The sequence below is a fragment of the Cricetulus griseus genome, chromosome 7, assembly GCF_003668045.3.
Source record: "Cricetulus griseus strain 17A/GY chromosome 7, alternate assembly CriGri-PICRH-1.0, whole genome shotgun sequence".
Classification (NCBI taxonomy): Eukaryota; Metazoa; Chordata; class Mammalia; order Rodentia; family Cricetidae; genus Cricetulus; species Cricetulus griseus.
The window spans coordinates 27562245-27583302 of NC_048600.1; the positions used below are offsets into that span (position 1 = coordinate 27562245).

The following is a 21058-nucleotide window of genomic DNA, read 5'->3' on the forward strand; positions in this document are numbered from 1 at the left end:
CCCCTTCCTTACCCTCCGGAGCAAGGCTGGGACCCCGACTTCCCTGCTGCCACCAAATCCATCTCTTCTCCAACCCATAGCCTTGTCCCTTAGGGGACAAGGTATCCTGTCCCTTCCTAGGCATCTTTCTAACCTTCTGTTGTCACTTATCCCATTATACTCTGCCTGTGGCCTCCAGTGGTTTTATGTACATGTGACCTGGGGCAACCCAACACATTTATCATCCTTGCTGGCCCAACACAGCTTCAGGTTCCTACTGGACCCCAGCCACTCCTCCACCAGCAATGATGTTCCACCCTGCTCTACATACACTCTCCTATCTGCTCTTTATTCCCCTAATGCTCAGCTTAGTGAAGGGTTAGATACACAGTGCTCAGACAATAGTGTGCTCAGGGAGTTTGAGGGGTTGGGGTGGGGCCAACGCTTGCCCTATGGAGGTCACTGAGTATTGTCTTGACCCAGGCTCCAGAGCAAGAGCAAAGTAAATCCTAGAGGCTGCAAAAACAGAATGGAACGCTGCCTCGCCCACAATCTAGTCTTCTGTCTCCAAATCTGCCAGGCTCTGAGTGTGAACCGACAACAAGGTGGAGCACATCACTTTCCTCCCATGGTGCTGCCTTCCCCCCTCAGCAGCCCACCCCTCCAATTCTCTGGGGGCTCCCGTGTCCTGTGAAGACCATCAGAGGCTTCCAAAAGGAGATGAGCACAGCTTATTACAGATGCCAGCCCTATTCGGCAGCCACTGTGTCTCTCTCAGCAGTCTCTGGCTGAGGGAATATCACAAAAGTTCCGCAGGAAATAGGACCCTGGACACCAAGGTGGAAAAAGCTGAAATTTCAGTTATGTTGTATAATGTCATTGTCAACTAAGCAGTATAACTTTGCATATATTCAGGACCAAGAGAAAGAATTTGCATTTGAGTAGCCCAGGGCATACTCAAGCGCCAACACACACACACACACACACACACACACACACACACACACACACACACACACACACACACACACGTCCCCTGAGTCTGCAAAGTTCAGTGTTCCAAGGACAGCACTGCTTCTCATCTCTGTGACAGTCAAGTGAGAAGAGACCACTCCATCTACCATCACACAGGATGTCACACACTGTCAGCCTATCCAGCACAATTCAAATACTCCTGCTACCAACCCCAAATAAATTCACTCCCTCATCAACCACCTAACCCCCCTCCTCAGAGAGGGTGGGACCAAGTATGAAAGCACAGCAATCAGAGATGAGGGAGGAGGCACAGCAATAGCCTCAAAGACTGGGTACCACTTAGCTTGCACCCCAAACCCCTTTCCCTTCTCAAGAATAATGCTGAGTGAGTGGGCAGGAAGCAAAGACAGAAATACACACTGAAAGGAGAATGAACACCCGCTACGGCAGATGACATGAGCATATTGTTAAGGCTGAGGGATGATGAGAGTCTCAAGACGCTCCGTTCCCATGACAAACAACTCAAGATTAGGACTTCCTTGGGGTTGTAAGACTAAGCATGTCTCCTTATCAAACACACACATGCACTGTCCCTTACACAAGGGTGCTGCATTCCTATCGCCTCACATTAGGCGATTCACCCCATTGCCTTCAAGTTGTAATTACCCCTCGGCTCATATCACCATCTGGGCTGCTCTCTGCAGTCTGCAGCAATTATCTGGGTATTATGAATAAGCTGCACCTCTTCCCAGAACAGCTAACACACCCGGTATTAATAGTAACCAGCATTAACTCTCCTGACGTAACCTGTGTATTCCTCTCCATTGTGCCTTCTCTCCAGGCATTTCTAGGACAGTAACAATCAGTGCACACACTACACATGACATTCTTTCTCAGAAATCAGACAGAGACATGTGCACACCCAGAGAATCTGGGCGCCCACACACCGACTTGGTAGTAACACTTTGGGGAATTTCTGTTATTGATGGTTAGGCTTTCTGGCTTGTTTTGTTTTGTTTCTGTTTGTCTATTTTGAGAGAGAGTTTACTCTGTAGAATAGGCTGACCTGGAACACTTGGCAATTCCCCTGCATCAGCCTCCTGTATCAGTCTCCCAGCGAGCTTTGTAATTACAGTTGTGTAAATGCACCTGTGCGTGCATGCCCATGCACTTGCTAGTTCTACAAAGTCATTACTGAGGACTGTCAGACACTCAGCTGGCTCTGGAAAACAACATGGTTACTTACTGGACAAGACCCACTATACGGTCTGGTTTCGGACTCTGAGACAACTCTGAGTGGGCATTAAACACCATCAGAGGGCATGTACTTGGCTGCGATGCTTACAAAAGATTTACTCTACCCAAACAGTGTTTTGAAAGTGTCAGAGTTTGAGCAAAAGCAAGAGCTTATTTTAAAAAGAAAAGAAAAATGAGCTCCCACTGTCAAGAATCTGCCTCTGGTTTCAGGAACTGAGAACAAACACAGGAAGCAGGGCCACAGGGTGAGTGCTGTGGGTGCCGGTCTGATGGAGGACACCGCTCAGGGATAGCCAGGGAAGGCTGCTGGTGCTCACATGGGCAGCGCTGCAGGACACGGTAGCATTCCTCATAAAACGTCTGCCCTAACAACTGGGGGCTGATGGGTACAACAGGGGTCATGCACCCTAAAAATGTAGGGTCTGGGTGTGGAAGCTGCTCAGGAACGGTGCAAACATCTCAGGTACAGGAAGGCTGGGGAAGCTGGGAGGCAGGAGAAGGGATGCACACTCACTGCTGGCCAATCAGCACCCCCACACCTCTCCTTGCTCAGGTGATCATGTCTTAGCACCCTTAGGCACCCTGATCCACACACACAGGAAGGAGAGGCTGGCTCAAGATGCCTCTGCCACCACACCTCTGCATCCAAGTACTGCTTCCCCCTGGTGAGAGCCGGCAGAGCCCACACATACCAGTGATGCTGAGCACACTGTGAGCCAACCGTATGGCCTGCTGGCACTTTCCCTGGATGGGTGATTTTCCCGGGCATCCTATGACTGGCTCCCTGAGCCTCCTACTCATAAACAGCCTTGTGCCCAGACAGGAAGAAGGGGCAGCAAGAGATGAGCTTTGGGCAGGGGCCAGCATCCACTGACCCCACTCTCGCCTCTTTGTACAGAGCCCTATGACAATGGCAGGAGGCTGAACTCACCAAAACACAGATTCCCCAGGCTGAAAGGTTCAAAAAAAGTCATGGCCTGCCTGAGAGTCTCAGATCAAGAAACAGGCACATGGTATTTGGGAAAGAAGAACTCAAGAAAAATGGCAAAGAGGCCCCTGCTGTGTCCTCATGGGGAAACCCTACTCCCTGCAGTGTACACAGCTCTATAACAGGCTTCATGTAAGTCAACTAGGTATTTATAAATGATTTTTAAACCAGTCCCTTAAGTGCAGGGACAAGATGGCATTTTAATAGTATTACAAATACACACACACACACACACACACACACACACACACACACACACACACGCCTAGTATGCAACCTTAATCTCTAAATACACAGGCAGTACCTGAGCCTACTCAAGCCTTCTCAGCCCCTCTAACTTACAACAGGGTAAGAAAGACGCACGTTAGGGCACATGGGAGTGAAGCAAGTCCTGCTTCAAGGACCTCACCCCTGAAGTGTGCTTCCTCCTCTCTCTCTGGTAGACCACTGCTTCTCCTTCCTCCATCCTAGGAGGCCCTGTATGGCAGGAGCTCTGGACATCTAAGGCCTGTATGAGGGAGGAAGGAAGGAGGAAGGGAGGGAGGGAGGGAGGGAGGGAGGGAGGAAGGAAGGAAGGAAGGAAGGAAGGAAGGAAGGAAGGAAGGAAGGAAGGAAGGAAGGAAGGAAGGCCTCAACAAAGCAAACACAAGCCCACAACTCCAGAACTATGTGATAGGCCTGACAGTGTAGTCGCTCTGATACATATTCCTTCCTCGACACTGTCAATGCTTTTCCTCAGAGGCCCCTCATCACCTTGCAACGGCCAATGCTTCCTACAAGACTCCCTGACTCTGGCTTTCTTCCTCCTCTCCACCCTCAGCCATATGCTAGACCAGTCCTCCTTCAGTCCCACAAACTCCTGAATCCATTTCCAAGGGTCAAGCCCATTCCTCCATTACCCAGCTCTGACCCACTTTCATCAGGCGTGGTTACCATAAAAGGTAAAATGGGAAATAAAGAGGCAGAGGGCAGAAGGGCTTACGCTACGAGCATAAGTTTCCAAGGCTAGAAATGGCTGCTTCCATGGTTGGTTAAGCAACTGGCCACTGCCACAGATAAATATTTAAACAGGGGTCCATGAGCCACGGGGACCACAAGTACATACCAAAAAAAAAAAAAAAAAAAAAAAAAAAAAACAAGCTGCAGGATGTAGTTTGCTAAATTTGAGTGACCCAAACCCAACTGGCATGAGATCTCAACTCAAGCTAAGAGTCCATGTCTCCTCTCCTGAGGTTCCCATGCTACTGCTACAAGGGAGAGAACCAGGAACCATTCCCCAGCCCAGATGGACACCTGGCACTGTATGGATACCACACACACACCTCATAGTACTTTGTGAGTCCAAGTGTAGATATTTTAGGTCAATCTCCATAATGGAACTATGTACGGATGACGACAGACAGACAGACAGACAGACAGACAGACGAGTGGATGAACCAAAAACTACCCAACCACATCAAAGAGACACCTACCTTAAGAAATCAGAGAAGAAGCAGAGCAGTGGTTGTGCACGCCTTTAATCCCAGCACTCGGGAGGCAGGGATAGGAGGATCCCTGTGAGTTTGAGGCCAGTCAGGTCTACAGAGAGAGTTGAAGGACAGCCAAGACCGCTACACAGAGAAACACTGTCTCGAAAACCAACACAAAAGAATTCAAAGAAAAAAAAAAATGGTGACAGATGGTAGGACTGAGGAAGAGCTTCAGGGAAGAGGGTCAATACTGTTCAATGAAGAAATTAGGTATTAATTGAAATACAATACAGAGCAGGGATGTCAATAATTGTTGAAACACTTTCCTGTTTCTCTAATTGTTTCAAAAATGTGCCCTGACAACCTTGATTGGGACAACTACAACAAGCCATTTAAAGGGGACTGTCTGGATGTGGACACTCCACACATGTCCTCTGAGCCACACGAAAGACACTATGTGGGGCTGTGTGGATTCAAAAAGGAAAACTTACTCTTTACCCTGGGGCATGAGAATGGAGCTAGGAGCACATACTGGCACACTCTCATCACACAGGGACACCAGGGACCTGTCTACGTATCACAGAAAACCATGCATATATTTTTCTGCTACCTATCAGACGGCACCCTCAAAAAAAACCCTGCAAGCCCCCTGAGAGTCAACACTGAGGCAAGGAGCTATTCACAGAAATTAATTTTCTCAGTGAACATGAGCTCATAAATTACACAGCAAAATTTACAATCTATTTTCATGGCTACTTTCCTTGAGAGATGACATGGTTATCAGCCCACTGAAGCAGAGTTTCCCTGATTTGGACTCAGTTTTGGTTGTTGTTTTAGTTTGGGGAGCCTTGGGGTCTTGGGACCAACACCAGAACTTCATGCGCATAAGGCAAGCTGTACCACAGTATCATACCCCAGCCTCTGACTTCAGCTCATCTTAATGACAATCCACACATCAGGAGATGCAGCTATGGTTTAGTGGGACCCTCCCAGTCTTGTCCTTCTGTTCTGGTCTAATACTCACTTCTCCTTCTCACGGAGCTCTGCTACGGAACACAGGGGCTCTGCTGCACCCCCATCACTGTGTCTTTTTTGCTCGCCCCCGAGCTTTCATGCATGCTCACCCTGTGGCTGACAGCTCATAGTACATTTTCCTTTGGAAAAACAGTCAGCAAATGTGAAACATTCATTCATCTGCTGCCACAGCTACTTCATAATTCAGTTCAAAATCTAGCAGTATGTCGGCTACATACCATGTATAGCAGTCCATGCTGTATCTGAGGCAGAAATAAAGCCCAGAATGAGACAGGCCGGGGCCTTACTGGATAGTATATAGATGCATTAGGATCCAAGGAGGCTCATAAATTAAAAGAGCAAATGAAACAGGGCCCTTAAGGGATTTCAGATTAGCAACAACTAAAGCCATCCTGTCCTAGGATCAATCAAGCCTCTCCTACTTTGCTTTGACAATAAAGAAACTGTGCACTCTGAAAATTAAGCTCCAACGTGGCTACCGGAGATGATAAATCACTTGAAAAGATAGAGTGATACGCCTCAGCTCTGGAAAGCTGTGAGGAGGCGGAGCGGTGGGAACGGAAGCCAGTGTTCACTGTCACTGCTTAGTGAATGGAGAGATGCAGGGGTCTGCTGCCTGAAATCCCAAACTATAGTTTCATCCCAGAGTCACATATGGTAGGACCAGCTTCTCTGAAGGAGAAAACATGGGCCCAGGGGGTCCAGAAATACACCAGGAGAAAGAGAAGGATAGACAAACTCTGGCTTCAGACACTGCAGCATAAGCATCGTGGTCCCCAAGGGAAAAGGGGAATCAGTGCACACAGACAGAAAAGAGGGGGAAGAGGGGAGCTGGCTTCCAGGGCTCTCCCAGCAAACAAATCCAGCAGAACCTTTTAGACCTTCCAAATGGCAAGTTGGTGCCCTGACAAGCTTTGGCTGAGGCAAACAACAGCTACAGGTTCTTACAACCCAACGGCTGCAGTAATCAGCAGCAGCATTCACATGACTGCGGAAGTAAACAGCAGCATTAATTCCAAAAAGGAACACACGGGCGAGTGTACAGTGACACAAAGACCAGCAACCATGCCCTTCAGTGAGGTAGAGCAGCTGTCCTGAGAAAACAAGTCAAGGAGATGCTCCTGGAAAAAGCCCCTGCAGGGCAGACTCACGAACACCATGGGCAGGATATGGGGTTGATGTTGCAGAGAGCACACAACCTTGGCTCCCACTGAACCAGAAACCAAGTGACTCCCAACCCGATGTGGTGAGTATCTCAGCCCTATGATTCAGAGCAGACACGCCCCATCTTCCTTTGCAACCAAAGTCCAGGCCAGTGAGTCCTCCCAGTTTCCAGTCCACAGAAAACCCAAATAAGAAGGAAGATGAATCCAAACAAATAGAGACGATTTCAACCACACATAAAAATGGTTATTTTAATATCCAAGTCAGGCCCAGAGAGATTACTCAGTCAGTAAAGGGACCTGCAGTCAAGACCAAGCAGCTCCATTCAGTCCCCAGGGCCCACATTATTAAAGATGGGAACAGACTAGTTTTGGAAAAGGTTTTCTCGAGGGAGCCCTGTCTGTCCTGGCACTCACTCTGTAGACCAGGCTGGCCTCAAACTCACAGATCCACCTGCCTCTGCCTCCCCAGCGCTGGGATTAAAGGTGTGTGTCACCACCTCCAGCACAGGAACAGACTTCTTAAAGTTATCCTATAACCTCTATGCATATTCATGGAATGTGCACCATGATGTGTGTGCATACATGCAATTAATAATAAGGAGTTTTATTTATTATATTTATTATATATCTATGTCAATCATTCAGTAAATTATTGAGCTACTATTCTGTAAACCAATGGATATTCTTTTTAAATGATTAAGACCTAATCCAGCAATTAGGCAAGAAAGAAAAAATAAAGACGCCAACTCACCTTATAGTTATCTCTATGATGTCTTGTCACAGAAAATCCTAAGACTATACACACAACACAATATGAGCCAGTAAACAAATTCATCAAAGTGCAGGTTATATTAGCATACAAACATCAATTGTACTTCTATACACTAATGACAATCTAGAGGTAAAATTAAGAAGACAATGCCATTTGCAACAGCATCCAGAAGAATAAAATATTTAAGAACAAATTTAACCAAAGTAATGCGAGATGTGTACAGTAAAAACCATAAAACATGGTTAAGTCAAAGCAAAGACTTCAATGGAATAACATCCCAAATGCATAGGTGAAGGGATGCAAGGATTTTTTGCTAATGTCCATACTCCTCAAGCTGATCTATGGATTTGGTATAACTCCCCCAGACTCTTAGCAGGCTTATTTGCAGATGTTGAACACAATTCTATAGGATCGTCAGAGACCTAGAACAGCTGAAGCAATCTTAGAAAAGAACAGTGAGAACTCATACTCCCTCCTTTCAAAACTTACCTGAAACCTACAGCAATGGAGCCTGGGTGGTATAGAGAAAAGCCAATGGAACAGAAGCAAGAAGAGTCCATACACGTTCATCTGACTTTTAGACATTTTAGCTGGAGAGATGGCTCAGCAGTTAAGGGTATGTCCTAGTTAGCTCTTTCTATTGCTGCAATAAACACCGTGATCAAAAAGTGACCTCAGGAAGAAAGGGTTTATTTCATCTCTCAGCTTACAGTCCATCTCCAAGGGAAGCCATAGCAGGAAACTGAGGACCGCAACTGAAGCGGAGACTATGTGGGAAACACAGCTCACTGGCTTGCTCTCCACGGCTTGCTCAGCCTGCTTTCTTCTAGAAGCCAGGACACCATCCCAGTGGCGGCCCTGCTGCAGTGGGCTGGGTCCTCCCCATCGATCACTAATGAAGATGATAAGATGCCCCACTGACTTTCCAACGGGCCACTCTGATGAAGGCATTCTCTCAGTTGGGGTTCCCTCTCCCCAGATAGCCTTATGATGTGTGAGGCTGACGAGAAACCAAGCAGCACACAGTGTGTGTGCAGCTCTTGCAGAGGACCCCAGTTTGGCTCCCAGAGACCCACATCAGGCAGCGCACAAACGCCTGTGGACTCCAGCTCCAGGGATCTGAGTGCTTGCTGAACTCTGGGCATCACACTCTCATACATGCACATGAACACACGCATACACACACATAATTAAAATTTTTAAATAAAATTTTTTATAATGTTTTGATTCAAAGGCAACCCAAAACAGGAGCGGGAGTATTTGCAGGGCACGTCTGATTGCTGTCCAGTGTCCAGAATCTATGAGGTGTGTGAGTACAACTCAATAATAAAAGACAACTTTAAAAAACCAACACAAGTTCCAGGACAGCCTCCAAAGCTAGAGAAAACCTGTCTCTAAACAACAAAACAAACAATACGAGGCGGGCAGTGGCAGCGTATACCTTTGATCCCAGCACTCTGGAAGCAAAGGCAGGCAGATCTCTGTGAGTTCAAGGCCAACCCCAGGACAGTTAGGAGTATTACACAGAAACCCTGTCTTTAAATAAATAAATAAATAAATAATACAAAATGGGCAAAGGATTTGAAAAGTTAATCCCCCCAAAACAACATACATGAACAATCACAGGCACATGAAACATAACTTGAAATCATAAGTCATCCATCCAGCAAGGAAATGCAAATCAAACAGACTCACAGTAAGACACAACTTCACACCCGTAAGAAAGGACATAACCAAAAATGACAATCATTAGCGTTGACAAGGATGTGGGGGAAACTGGAACACTCACACATGGCTGGAGGGAATACAGAGAGATGTAGCCATTTTAAAGTCTAGCAGTTCCTCATTACTCAAAAACTTCCACGCAGAGCCACCCTGTGTCTTAGCAGTTCATTTCCAAGAGAAGTAAGAATACAAAAAGTATCCAGCGCATCATTCATCATAATGCAAATGCCCACCAACTGGTGGACAAACAAAATGTGTTACAGCACACAATGAAATATGATCCAGCCATTCAAAGGGGCAAGGTGTAGATTCATAACGCAACATGGACAAACCTTGAAAACATTAGTTATGCAAAAGAAGGCAACACGAAAGGCCACGTAATGTTTGATTACATACATGAGATGTCCACAGTGAGTAAAAGCCAGAGGCCAAAAGCAGATCAGTGGATGCCCAGGGTGAGGGAAAAGGGTAACAGGGAGTTCAAAGTCACACAGTACAACAGAGGCCCAGTCAGAACTGGAACCCAGCCCTCCTAACTCCCTGGCTACTCATCTCGTCCCACCACAAACCACAAACACAACCAGCAAATGTGAAAACCAATGCTATTGGAGACAGCACATCTTCCAAGAATGAGTACGCCACTCCTGAACCATCTAAAACCTCCATATAAGAAAGCCACGAGGCTGGACAGATGGCTCAGAGGTTAAAAACAGCTACAGATCCTGCAGAGGGCCCTGGTGTAGTTCCAGGGACCCACATGGAGGCTCATAACCACCTATAATCCCCAGGCCCAGGGGTCTGATGCCTGTTCTGGACTCCTTAGGCTCCTGGAAGCGTGTGGTGCACACTTACTTTCTCAGATTCACACATATACACACTAAGCAAGTAAGTGTCTTTGAAAGAAAGCCAGTATTCATGCAACATTCACTAGCCCACATTATTTAGTGACCACAAAACCCTGTGATCATTAATACAACCTGCCTTTGGCCAGAGAGACAAAGAAACAAGGCGGAATCAAGATACCAAGGTATGTGGTCCAAGACTACAAAAAGCCATAGGCAACAGAGCCCTGTTTGTCCCAAATTTCAGGCAGCAGTCAGGTGACCGCTGCCATGCTGACTGCAGAGGTGTCTGAGTCTTTGGTGACGGGATCTTTAGAGGGGAGAGTGGAGGATATCAGGCTCATTTTGACTTCCAACCTCTCAAAAAGAACAAATATAAACAGCCACGTGAAAGATAAAGGTGAGAGAGAAGGCAATCAAAGAAAGTGAAGAGAACGCTCGTCCAGCCCTCCACTGTCACAGGCGTGGCCTGTGGACACCAGTCCAGACCCAAAAGCTTGTTAGTAACAGATGAGGAGTTTCAAGGGAGGGTGACACACGTCTCTCCCAAGTCCCCTAACAGGCAGCAAGGTGTCAACCCCTCTCTGCCAGGATCTGCCTGGACCTGTACATCCCTGAGACATCCTTCAGGGCTACCTCACCAAATACAGATCTGCTGGCCTAAAAGACACACGGAGTCTGTTCACTATAAGGTCTTTGACATCCACAATCCAGATTATTTTCTGGAACCCACGGCCCTAAGGGACCAGGTGTATCCTTCACCAGCTCCCTTTGTGGCAGTGAAGGCCACTTAGGAAATACTTCTAAAGGCTAGCTCAGGTGGCAGAGGGCTTGCCTGACATGCAAGAGATCCAGGATTTGATCCCCAGTATCATATAAACCAGGCATGATGGCACACGCCTATAATTGCAGCCCTCAACAATGCAGAGGCAGGAGGATCAGAAATCCAAGGTCATTTTTGGCTACATAGAGTTTAAGGCCAGCCTGAGACACAAGGGACCCTGCCTCAAAAATAAACCAGAGAGAGAGAGGAAAAAAAAAAAGTCTCTAATGCTAAGTGCCTCCCTGGGAGTTAGTGCTCCTGGTCCTGGAGGTGTCAATCACACTTTCTCTAAAGTGACAACAATGGAGACTGGCCTGCAGAAGATCAAGGGACACCAACTTGCACTGAGGAAAGCCACCTCTCACCAACAAGTCCCTGGCTCTCATCCTCACACAGTGAGAATTCTTGTACTGTCAACTGCTGGAACCCGGGGTCACATGACTCCACTGAGCCTCAATTGTTTAACTATGAAGCAGGAATACAATCTATCTCAAGAAGGAATAATCTTTTTTTTTTAAGAAAAATCTTAAATAAGCACTTTTCATTTTTTCTTCCTTTCCAATTATCTTTTTTATTTTTTGAGATTATAATTACATCATCTCATCCCTCCAAACCCTCCCACATACCCCTATAACCCCTTCTTGCTCTATTTCAAATTCATGGCCTCTTTTTTCATTAATTGTTTATATATGTGTGTGTATTATGGATATTCCTAAATACATAAACACACCCTGCTCAGCCTGTGTAATGTTACTTATATGTATGTTTTATGGGCTGCCCATTGGGGAAACAATCAGCATAAACACATTTAACATAGAACTAAAGCCCATAGAAATATTGGTTATTGTCACTGTTGTTTACCAAAAAAAAAAAAAAAAAAAAAAAAAAAAAAAAACTTATGAGATCTCTTTCGAGAAACTAGGGAGAGAGGCCTTAAGAGCCTGCTGGCATCATAAAAGTTCTAAGACAAAGGAACCCATCATTTGAAGGCACTGTCTTCATCAACCACCTGATGTTATTGACAAAGCCATCGCCAGCATCCAGTAGAAAGATGACATCATTAATAACACCCTAGGCAGGGAGGGCAGCCTCCCGCCAGAGTGTGAGCAATGGCTGGCCACGTCTCTGCAGGGCTGGTCTAGGCAGGAGAGGAAAGGGGAAGGGCTTCTCCAGTGAGGAAGGGAGGATCTACCTCAGGGATCTACCAGAAGTTACCACTCAAGGAGAGCCACAGAGCCGACTCACTAAAACCAGCAACAAGAGAGACCATGCTGACCCAAAGGCGTTAATGCAAACAGTTTCCTGAGGCACCAGCTCTATGGAACAGGTAGATGCAGAAACTGCAACCTGTGAGGTCTCAATGCTTGATCTGAGGACCGGGAAGATGGCCCAGTGGATAAAGCACTTGTGCAAAGGTGAGGACCAGGGTTCAGATCCCAGAACCCACATAACTGTTGGGTGGACATGGTGGCCAACCTGGAGCCAGGGCTTAGAAGGTAAAAACAGGAGATCCTACGAGCAAGCATCCTATAATTGTGAGCTCTACATTCAATTGAGATACCCTGCTTCGGTGACTAGACTCATGAGGTACAATTGTAGGCCTGTTTAACACAGAAGCACACTACAGGGCCAGAGAAACTGCCCAAGGCCTCACCCATGGAGCAGCATGAAGCATCCTGGTGACATCAAAGTTAGGTAGTCCCCTTCCTCCCCACCATTCCCCCGACTGCCCTGGGGCTCTATAACACTGACTTAGAGTCCAACTATTCTTAGCTAGATTCCCAGAACCAGTTCAATAGTTACACGGTCTGCGAAGATGTCAGCCATCCAAAGACATCACACCATCAAGCCTGGAATCCTAAGTCTGAATTCAAGGAGTACATAAACTTGGATAAGAGGGGGAAAAAAATGTACATATGCCCGAGTCATTCGCATCTAACTGAAAGTCAGCCTTTCTTCAACACAGAGTGAATGAAAGCAACACATCCCAGTTATAAATGTTACCTGGGGCTCCAGGAAAGGTGTCACAACACCACATAATTATTAGCAATGTCACATGGCATTATTTACACTTATAGTACTCCACCATGGAGGTACTTATCAGACCCAACAATAAATCTTCACCTTATTAACAACAACAAAAAAAAAAACACAAGAAAGATGCCATATCTTTTTCAAATGTTTTACAAACTAAATTCAGTATAGCTGGTTTCATTTGAAATTGCAAGTTCCTATTCTGTGTGTTAATCACTTTCTGTGGGGTAACTGTAATACTGCCAGCACTCAGAGGCTGAGAGGGAACATGAGGACCAGCCTGGGCTACACGGGAAGACTATGGAAAGAACAAGAGAAACAGGTACACTGCCAAAGGGATCCATGGCACAAAAGGGAAAAATTTAGAGGTTAAAATGAAGTTTCACACACAACCTGAAGGTCAATCCTCTACAGACTTGTCTCCTTTCACAGTCCTGGCATTTGGCAGTGACACTACTATACGCCAGGTACCTAAATACATTTATGAACAAAATAAACTCAACCGGATTCCTTTGGAAGACGAATCACCATCATAAAAACACAGCTTTGGCATTCCAGTTTCAACTGGTAGTCCTTTATCCCACTGCATCACAGACATGCTAACTAGGTGGAGGTGCCCTGTCAAGCCATCTACTTTGAAGTTGCAGTCACGGGGGTCACATTAGGGAATGCTGTCTGGATGAGCTCATCTCATTTCGGTAGAGAGAGGAGAGTTTGGGGACCCAGAAAAGGGAGAGTGTGCCAAGGAAAAAGTATCATCTGCTAAAATCTGCCCAGAAACACAGCAGCAGCAGCAAGGCCCTCACAGCCACACCACACACACACACACACACACACACACACACACACACACACGCTCAGCATCTGCAGTTAAGACAGGGCCCAACACAAGTCCTACAGCCAGCCAAACTGCACAGCAGGCCTGGCCACTGCCACTAAGCCACGCTGGACAGTGCCAGCTTTACCTGGGGGTTGATGGAAGACCCATTCTTCCAGTGTTGGGGCACAAGCTATGTGCTACTCGAAACACTCCGTCCACACACAGTAAGCATCTGCCAGCGGCGTCTCCCAGTTCAAAGGACACTTGGCCTTGTGCAGTGCCACCACCTCATCACCTGAAAGACTGCAACATCTAAACGACTAACCCCTCGCTGGCCTTCCCTCTTTTCTCCTTCTCCTAGGCCTGGAGCAAACACTGGAGCAAACACTGAAATGCTTTTACAATGTAAACTAGTGGCTAGAGAAGTGGCTCAATGGTTAGTGCTTCCCACTCTTCCAAAAGATGTGAGTTTGAGACCCGGAACCTACAACAAGGCAATTCACAGCTGCCTGTAACTCCAGCTCCACAGGTTCTGGTCTCTGAGGGTACCTGCACATGCATGTCACACACACACAAACATAAAATAAGTCCTAAAGAGGAAATCAGACTAAAATAGTGTGAGCTCCACGCCATAGCAAAAATGCAAATTCCCTCCCGAAGGCAAAGCCTGGTGCACTATAGTGCTATCCCAGCCCTTAGCACTGGCCCCTCCTCTCTCCCTCCGTTGCCTCTGATCACAGGCCTATCTGCCCCTAATACTACTCATATCTCCTGATCTTTCCTGGCCTCCTCTATTCACAGGTGACTGCTCAAAGGTCACCTCTGCAGAGAGGCTTGTCCTGACTTCAGTGTCCTCCCCTCCAAAACCACTTTCTACCCCATATTATGGATAACCTTGACTTATCCCTGGCCCAGCATTACATAATCACCCGTCAATCAACGATTATTGTCTAGGGAGGAACCTTTAAAAATTATGGAAGCTCCAGGCCTGGCCCAACTCAGGTGAGATCAGAATTCAGGAGAGGGACCAGATTCTTCCAGTTCACAAGACACCCCTCCCCCACCAGGGAACTCTGAAACAGATCTCATGAAGACTGTTAACAACAGTACTTGCAAACCCCGACTGATGCACACACAGTTCCTGATAGTGCTGCTAAAGTGCAGATTCTGATTCCACAGGCCTCCAATGGGAGCTGAGGCTCTGCAAGTTCCACACCACGCTGATGCCGTCTGGTGAAGTTCTGTGGAGTTTCAAGGGTCTAAAACAGCGCTCATCAATGGAACTCTCCGCAAGTATATAGAATGGAAAAGTTCTAACTCAGCATCATTCAACACAGTCCACTGTTAACCTATGTGGCTATTAGGCATTTGAGATGGACTAATGTGACCAAGGAGCTGCCGTCACTTTTGGGCCAACAGTGCAGAATATATGCACCCCACCATGAAAGGCATCTACAAATTCTTGGCCTAAGCAGACTAAATGGATATGAAAATCCCACCAAAGGCCTAGTTGGTCCCCAGCTCAGGAGTAGATAAATATTTACCAAAGGCAGGGACACAGATATGGAAGAGTGGATTAAACCACCTTGGAGCCACTTGTGACACACATCCATTCAAGGTGTGACACGCTCTCCACCCACAGCCCTGACCACATGTAAGCAGTCCCAACCTTGGGCTTCACACATCAGTCACCTTAGATGTCCTCACTGACATGGCCTGTCTCACACATCAGTCACCGTAGATAGGTCCTCATAGACATGGCCTGTCACCTGAGTACACTGATCTGTCTAGAGGATGTTTCTCCCACTGGACCACAAGTTTTTTTAAAGAGAAGGGACTTCTAATTCTTTTTCCTAACACACAGCAGGATTCCACAGACCCCAAATGAACAGCAAGATCTAGAACCCACAAGAAGAGGTATTAGCAGTGCTTTTACGACTAATCATAAAAGAGAAATTGAATTCAGCTGGGGGGTGGGGGAGCAGCTCCAGTCTAACTGATTCAAAATGGTCCAGACACATCAATGCAGACTTTATAGCAGCATAACATGGTGGCCTGTTAGCCTATAGAGGCTCCCTTCCAAGAACACAAATATCCTGGGAAAGAGGTGGTGTCCTTCTGACCATGAATCCAAAATCTGTTAGCCTGAGATTCTGAAGGAGCTGGTTTACAAACAAGTCACAACTCAGAATCAAAAGCAAGGCCAGTTCCCACTGGAACTGCTGGGCGGAGCCTGGCCCCATGAACAGCAGGCCCCCTGGGAGTCTGCACAGCCCAGATGTTCATTCTCCCTTTTCAGTTAGAGCAGCAAAGAGGTTTCCAAGGTAACCAAGGACAACAGAGTCAGAGAATCAAGGCCCCGGAAGGAAGTAGATTAAATTTTAATACTTAAGAGTCAATATCAAATTTATTTTTAAAACTACATCAATGCCAAATAAGCAAGGCAGAATAGATGGAGCAGTGTGTTGTCGCTAACAACATGGACATCCCAAGAACGCACACGATTTTTCTCTGTTTCGAGAGTATTTTGAAGTAACCAGAGGCTTAAAAAAAACTGAGATACACAAACAGAGCTGGAGGGGGCAGCTCAGTTTTCAGATTTATGCCACAGCTACTTATTTTCCCCATTATTTCCAAAAGCACCAAGCTGACTCCAGTTGTGGCTCTGCACTTTGAGAAGCTCGATAAAACACTGCAAAATAATTACTTCACCCAGAGAAAGTCGTCACCAAATCAAAGTTTCAAACTAGCCACACTCTCCCGACTACCGAGGCAATAAACTTGTTAGAGGGAATGTATGGGGGCTAGGGGGCTTAGGGGGGCACAGTGCTTGCCACACAAGCTTGGGAACCTGGTGTGGTCCCCAGGACCCAGGTAAAAACTTAGGACAGTAGCTATACCCCACCCCCACCCCCACCCCAGGAGGTGGAGCAGAGGAAGGTGATGGAGAATAGAATGTGGAAAACATCCAATGTCAACCTCTGGCCTAATCAGCACACAAACCATTCAAGTCACCTGTAAACACCACACAGAGAGAGAGAGAGACAGAGACAGACACACACAGAGACAGATACACACAGAAACAGACACATCACAGACAGACAGACAGACAGACAGACAGACACACACACACACACACACACACACACACACCAATCCTTCAGCCATTCTTCCATTTCCTTCCCCTTGCCCCCTTCTCCCTCCAGGGTCGGTATATTAACTACAGTGAAATCTAGTAAAACAGCATTTAATAAGTCAATTGTCTGTTGAGTACTATACCACACATACCTTCACCACAGTCTTCAGAAATAGACAGATATGATTATCCAGAACTGAAAAAGGAAGAAAGAAGTGGGGGAGGGGTTCGTCACAATTCACACAACTGGAAAGTGATGGAACTTAACCTGAAGGTGGCTGGTCTGGCAAGGGGACCATTTAGAGAAACCACCATTACTAAACACAACATAAAAAGCCGCGTAGTGTGTGAAAGCAGCATGGAGCCAAGTTCAAAAACACTCTCCCCTAGCCTCAAGTTCCTCATCTACAAACCAGGGATAGAGATTCTACACAACAGGTAGGACAGCAGTATGAAATACGGTCAGGTGCTGGCTTACTTCAGATACTCTCACTACGAGTATGCAAACCAAACCAAGAAAGTCTATTTCAGTCAGAAACTGACTGTGACCAGACACAGCCTCCATGGGAAACCAACAGGTTTGGTGAGGTTAATCAGTTTTAAATCAGTTTACTAAATCCAGAACTCATTTACACAGAAGACCAGGAGGGGGCTTAATTTTTTTAATCTTATTTCTGTGAAATGTGTAACTTTATGCATGTCACAATACCCACACTCATCTAGGAATAAAAGAGCTGTGTGCTTGAAGTACTGTGAGCATCGTCTGTTCCTACATTAGACACAGAACAATCTTGTGTATTGGAAACACACAATAATCTAAGAGGGGGAAGAGAATTATTTTAAACAATCCAGGCTGAGCCCTTTCAACTTTCGAATTACCTCCAACTCCAAATTCATACACACTATTATCCTATATCGAATACTGGGTTTGCTTAAAATGAGATAAGCATGCAACGGTTTTAATTTTTCCCTATTTGCAGCTTGAAGCCATTCTCTTGCTTAGGAGGCATAAGAAGCAAGCCTGCAATTCAACAAAATGACCAAATCCGGCCTCTCTTTCAATCTACTCAGTAACTGAGCTCTTGGGTAATCTCCTACATTTCGTGCAAAAGCAGCTTTGGATTCATCCGCTGTAAACTAAAATTAATCAGAGAGAGGGTATGCCAACTTTAATGGCAACTCCTATCTGCCTGGCTTTCCAACATCTGCCAGTGTCAATAATATTTAAGTGACACACTGCAGTGAGGAAAGCATAACTTTATAAATACAAGCTTTCTTTTAAGGACATTATATACAAAGTCCCTTCCCAAAGAAGGATTCCTACCTTTTTTAATGCAATCATTTCCACAAGCATAATGACATACTTCGAAAACATTGTGGCTATTTTCCTAGTGTTTTTCAACTGGCATTTATGGGGGGAGTCACGACTCCCCAAGCCTCACCCCACCTGCCTCATCTAAAACGTTTAAGCTGTGCTGACAAGAATAGAATAAAGCAATCTGCACATCACTGAACTCACTACAAAAGATTTACATGCTTATCTTTTGGAAAAGGGAGGGGGCGACAGCAGAAAGCTGAATCTAGTATTTTCCATTGAGTCCAGTCTTGACTGTGTATATCTACAAAGAAAAATATCTTACCCTAAACAGTCCAGATTATTTTTTCCAAGCGATTTTTAATAGCAGATGCTGCATTCAAGCAAGGGGAAAGGATTTAATGGCATTGCTTAATTTAAAGCTCTCTGAAGACCAACCGCCTGCCCTCCCTCTCCCCCGAAACCGCTGGCATGGGTATATTAAAATATCTACTCCAATCTTAAAATTCTGGCCAAAATAAATGTAGTCATGGGTTCACTACTGCTGCACAGGTGTCTTGTAAGCCAGTTACCTATTGTGAGCCCTGCTGAGTGCACAAAACCTAGGAAGCCTAAGAGGTGAGACTCTGAATTCGGATTGGAAGGTGAAGAAAATGATGGAAGTGTGGCTGTCCCAAGCCACACGGCCAGCCGTGGCCCAGGCACTCACACAGCCCCTTCCAAGCCTGCTCTCATTTTCAACCCAAGCTGCTTGGCTCCTGCAATCCCTCTTCCCCGGGATCTGGGGAGCTCGCTGCTTAGCAGTTCAATACAATGACTCTGCACCTTGAAAGCCCTTGCTAAAATCAGGCCTTTTCCAGGCTAGGGGCAAGGGAGATGACATGGTGCCAATAGGCACCACACAGGTAGCCCAGGAGCGGCCACCAAAGGCCTTTCGGACCTCAAAGCGCCGGCTCTCCACCTCCCCGGCAGCGCTGCTCTGCGGCACGCAGTGGGAGCTGCCAGGCCTCCCGGGCTGGGATGGCACCCCTGACTGAGCAGCTTCGGGGTCACCTGGACCTGCTGCGCTGCTGGCTCGGGGAGCACAGCTGCCCCCGCCGGGCCACTTCTGAGACAAGTTGGAGAGGTCCGCGCCGGGCGACCCACCACCCGGGACTGCAGCGCGCGCAGGGGTCCCCGGCTCGCAGCCGCCACAGACTCTGCGGCCAAAGTTGACCTCGCCGAGGTATGGAGCAAAGGACCTGAAACCCTGCGAGGGAAATGAGAGCAAATAGGAGGGTTTCCCCAAAAGGCCCAAGTGGCCAAACAGCCTCTCCCCAGAGCCACCTCTCTGGGAACAAAGGGCTTCTGTGTCGGGCACTGCTGGCCCGGCCGCGTCCGGCTCTGGGGGACCAGAAACTTTTCCCGGGTGTGGGCGCGGGCGGCGGGCACCGGGTAGCAGGCAGCAGGCGAGGACGCCTGCGGGTCCCCAGGGCGCAGCGCTATCTCCGCGGCCGGAGCCGCCCGCCCCTCACCGCCGAGGCTGCCGCTCACCTCCTCGATGGCCGCCACGGTGTTCCGGCACTGGGCCGTGCGCGTGGTGAAGCTGGAGGCCGTGGGCGCCTTGTAGTCCTCATGAGTCTCGGCCACGAATTCCGACACGGAGATCTGGTCCGGCATCGCCGCGGCGCGCGGGCGCGGACCGCGGCCGCCTCAGTAGCCCAGAGCGCGGGCTCCGACCCCGCGGCCGCCGCCGCCCGGGCCGCGGACAAAGGGGAGCGCGGGGCGCGGGAGCCGCCGCAGGGCGCGGGGAGCCACGGCGGGACGCGCGGCGGGAGCAGGGGCGCGCGCGCAGCCCGCAGCTCTGCCCGCTGTGCTCCGGGAGCCGCCGCTGCCGCCGCCGTCGCGTCCTCTCCGAGCGAACCCAGACGCGGGCGCGCACAGCTGGCGGGAACTGCCCGCCACCCAGCCGCGGGCCCCGACGCCTCCGCGGAGAGGGGCGGGTCCCGGACAGGGGGCGGTGGCCGGCGGGGCGCGGTGAGGGGCGGGGCGCTGGCCCGGCCACCAATCGGCGCGCTCGCCGCCACCGCGCCGCCGGGAAGCGGAGGCCGCAGGAAGGAGGGAGGTGCGCGCTCGGGGCCCGCCAGCCGCTGCGGGCCTCCGCATTGTGTCTGCCTTCCGAGCGTGCAGGGGTTCGAAGGCGAGCCCCTCTCCCGGGCTGCGGTGCCCGGGCCCCGCCGCGCCAGTCCCGGAGCCCTGACGCACATTCCCCGGTGGGCGAGGACTGGAACCCGTGCCTCCGGCCCCCCCAGCAGGAATGAAACCCACCCTCGGCTCCTCAATCCCACCCCTAGACGAACCCCCCCCCCCAAATTCCCCCACCAGAACCTCAAGGAAAAGCCAAGCGAAAAGACAGTGTGTGTAGCTCGCCCCCTACAGGATGGTGAGGTCCTCCGGGGTACCCCTCTTGGACCCTAGCGAGAACAGTTTGGGATGCAGTCACAGGGACCATGTAGTGTCTGTGCACCTCCTCACAGCTTTAAGGAGCCTGATAAAGATGGGGGTTTGTTGTTGTTGTTTTGGTTTGGTTTGGTTTTGGTTTTTCGAGACAGGGTTTCTCTGTGTAGCTTTGGAGAAACCAGGCTGGCCTCGAACTCACAGAGATCCGCCTGCCTCTGCCTCCTGAGTGCTGGGATTAAAGGCGTGCACCACCACCGCCCGACTAAAGATAGGTATTATCATA

The 21058-nt window shown here is 48.3% G+C and overlaps 1 protein-coding gene across 3 annotated transcripts in view; it reads right to left on the bottom strand.

Annotated features, from left to right (window-relative positions):
* The window catches only part of Asap2 (ArfGAP with SH3 domain, ankyrin repeat and PH domain 2), a 150169-nt gene extending 129864 nt beyond the window's left edge, over positions 1-20305 (bottom strand). Inside the window, exon 1 of one of the 3 annotated variants that reach the window (XR_004770675.1) lies at positions 19870-20305. Coding sequence is in view for 2 of the 3 variants with exons in the window: in XM_027424693.2 (XP_027280494.1) it covers positions 19870-19995 (126 nt within the window). In the remaining variant the exon portion in view is untranslated. The remainder of the gene's footprint in view (positions 1-19869) is intronic. The other 2 variants (XM_027424693.2, XM_027424694.2) reach the window with 2 other exon arrangements.
* Between the last annotated feature and the right edge of the window lie 753 nt (positions 20306-21058).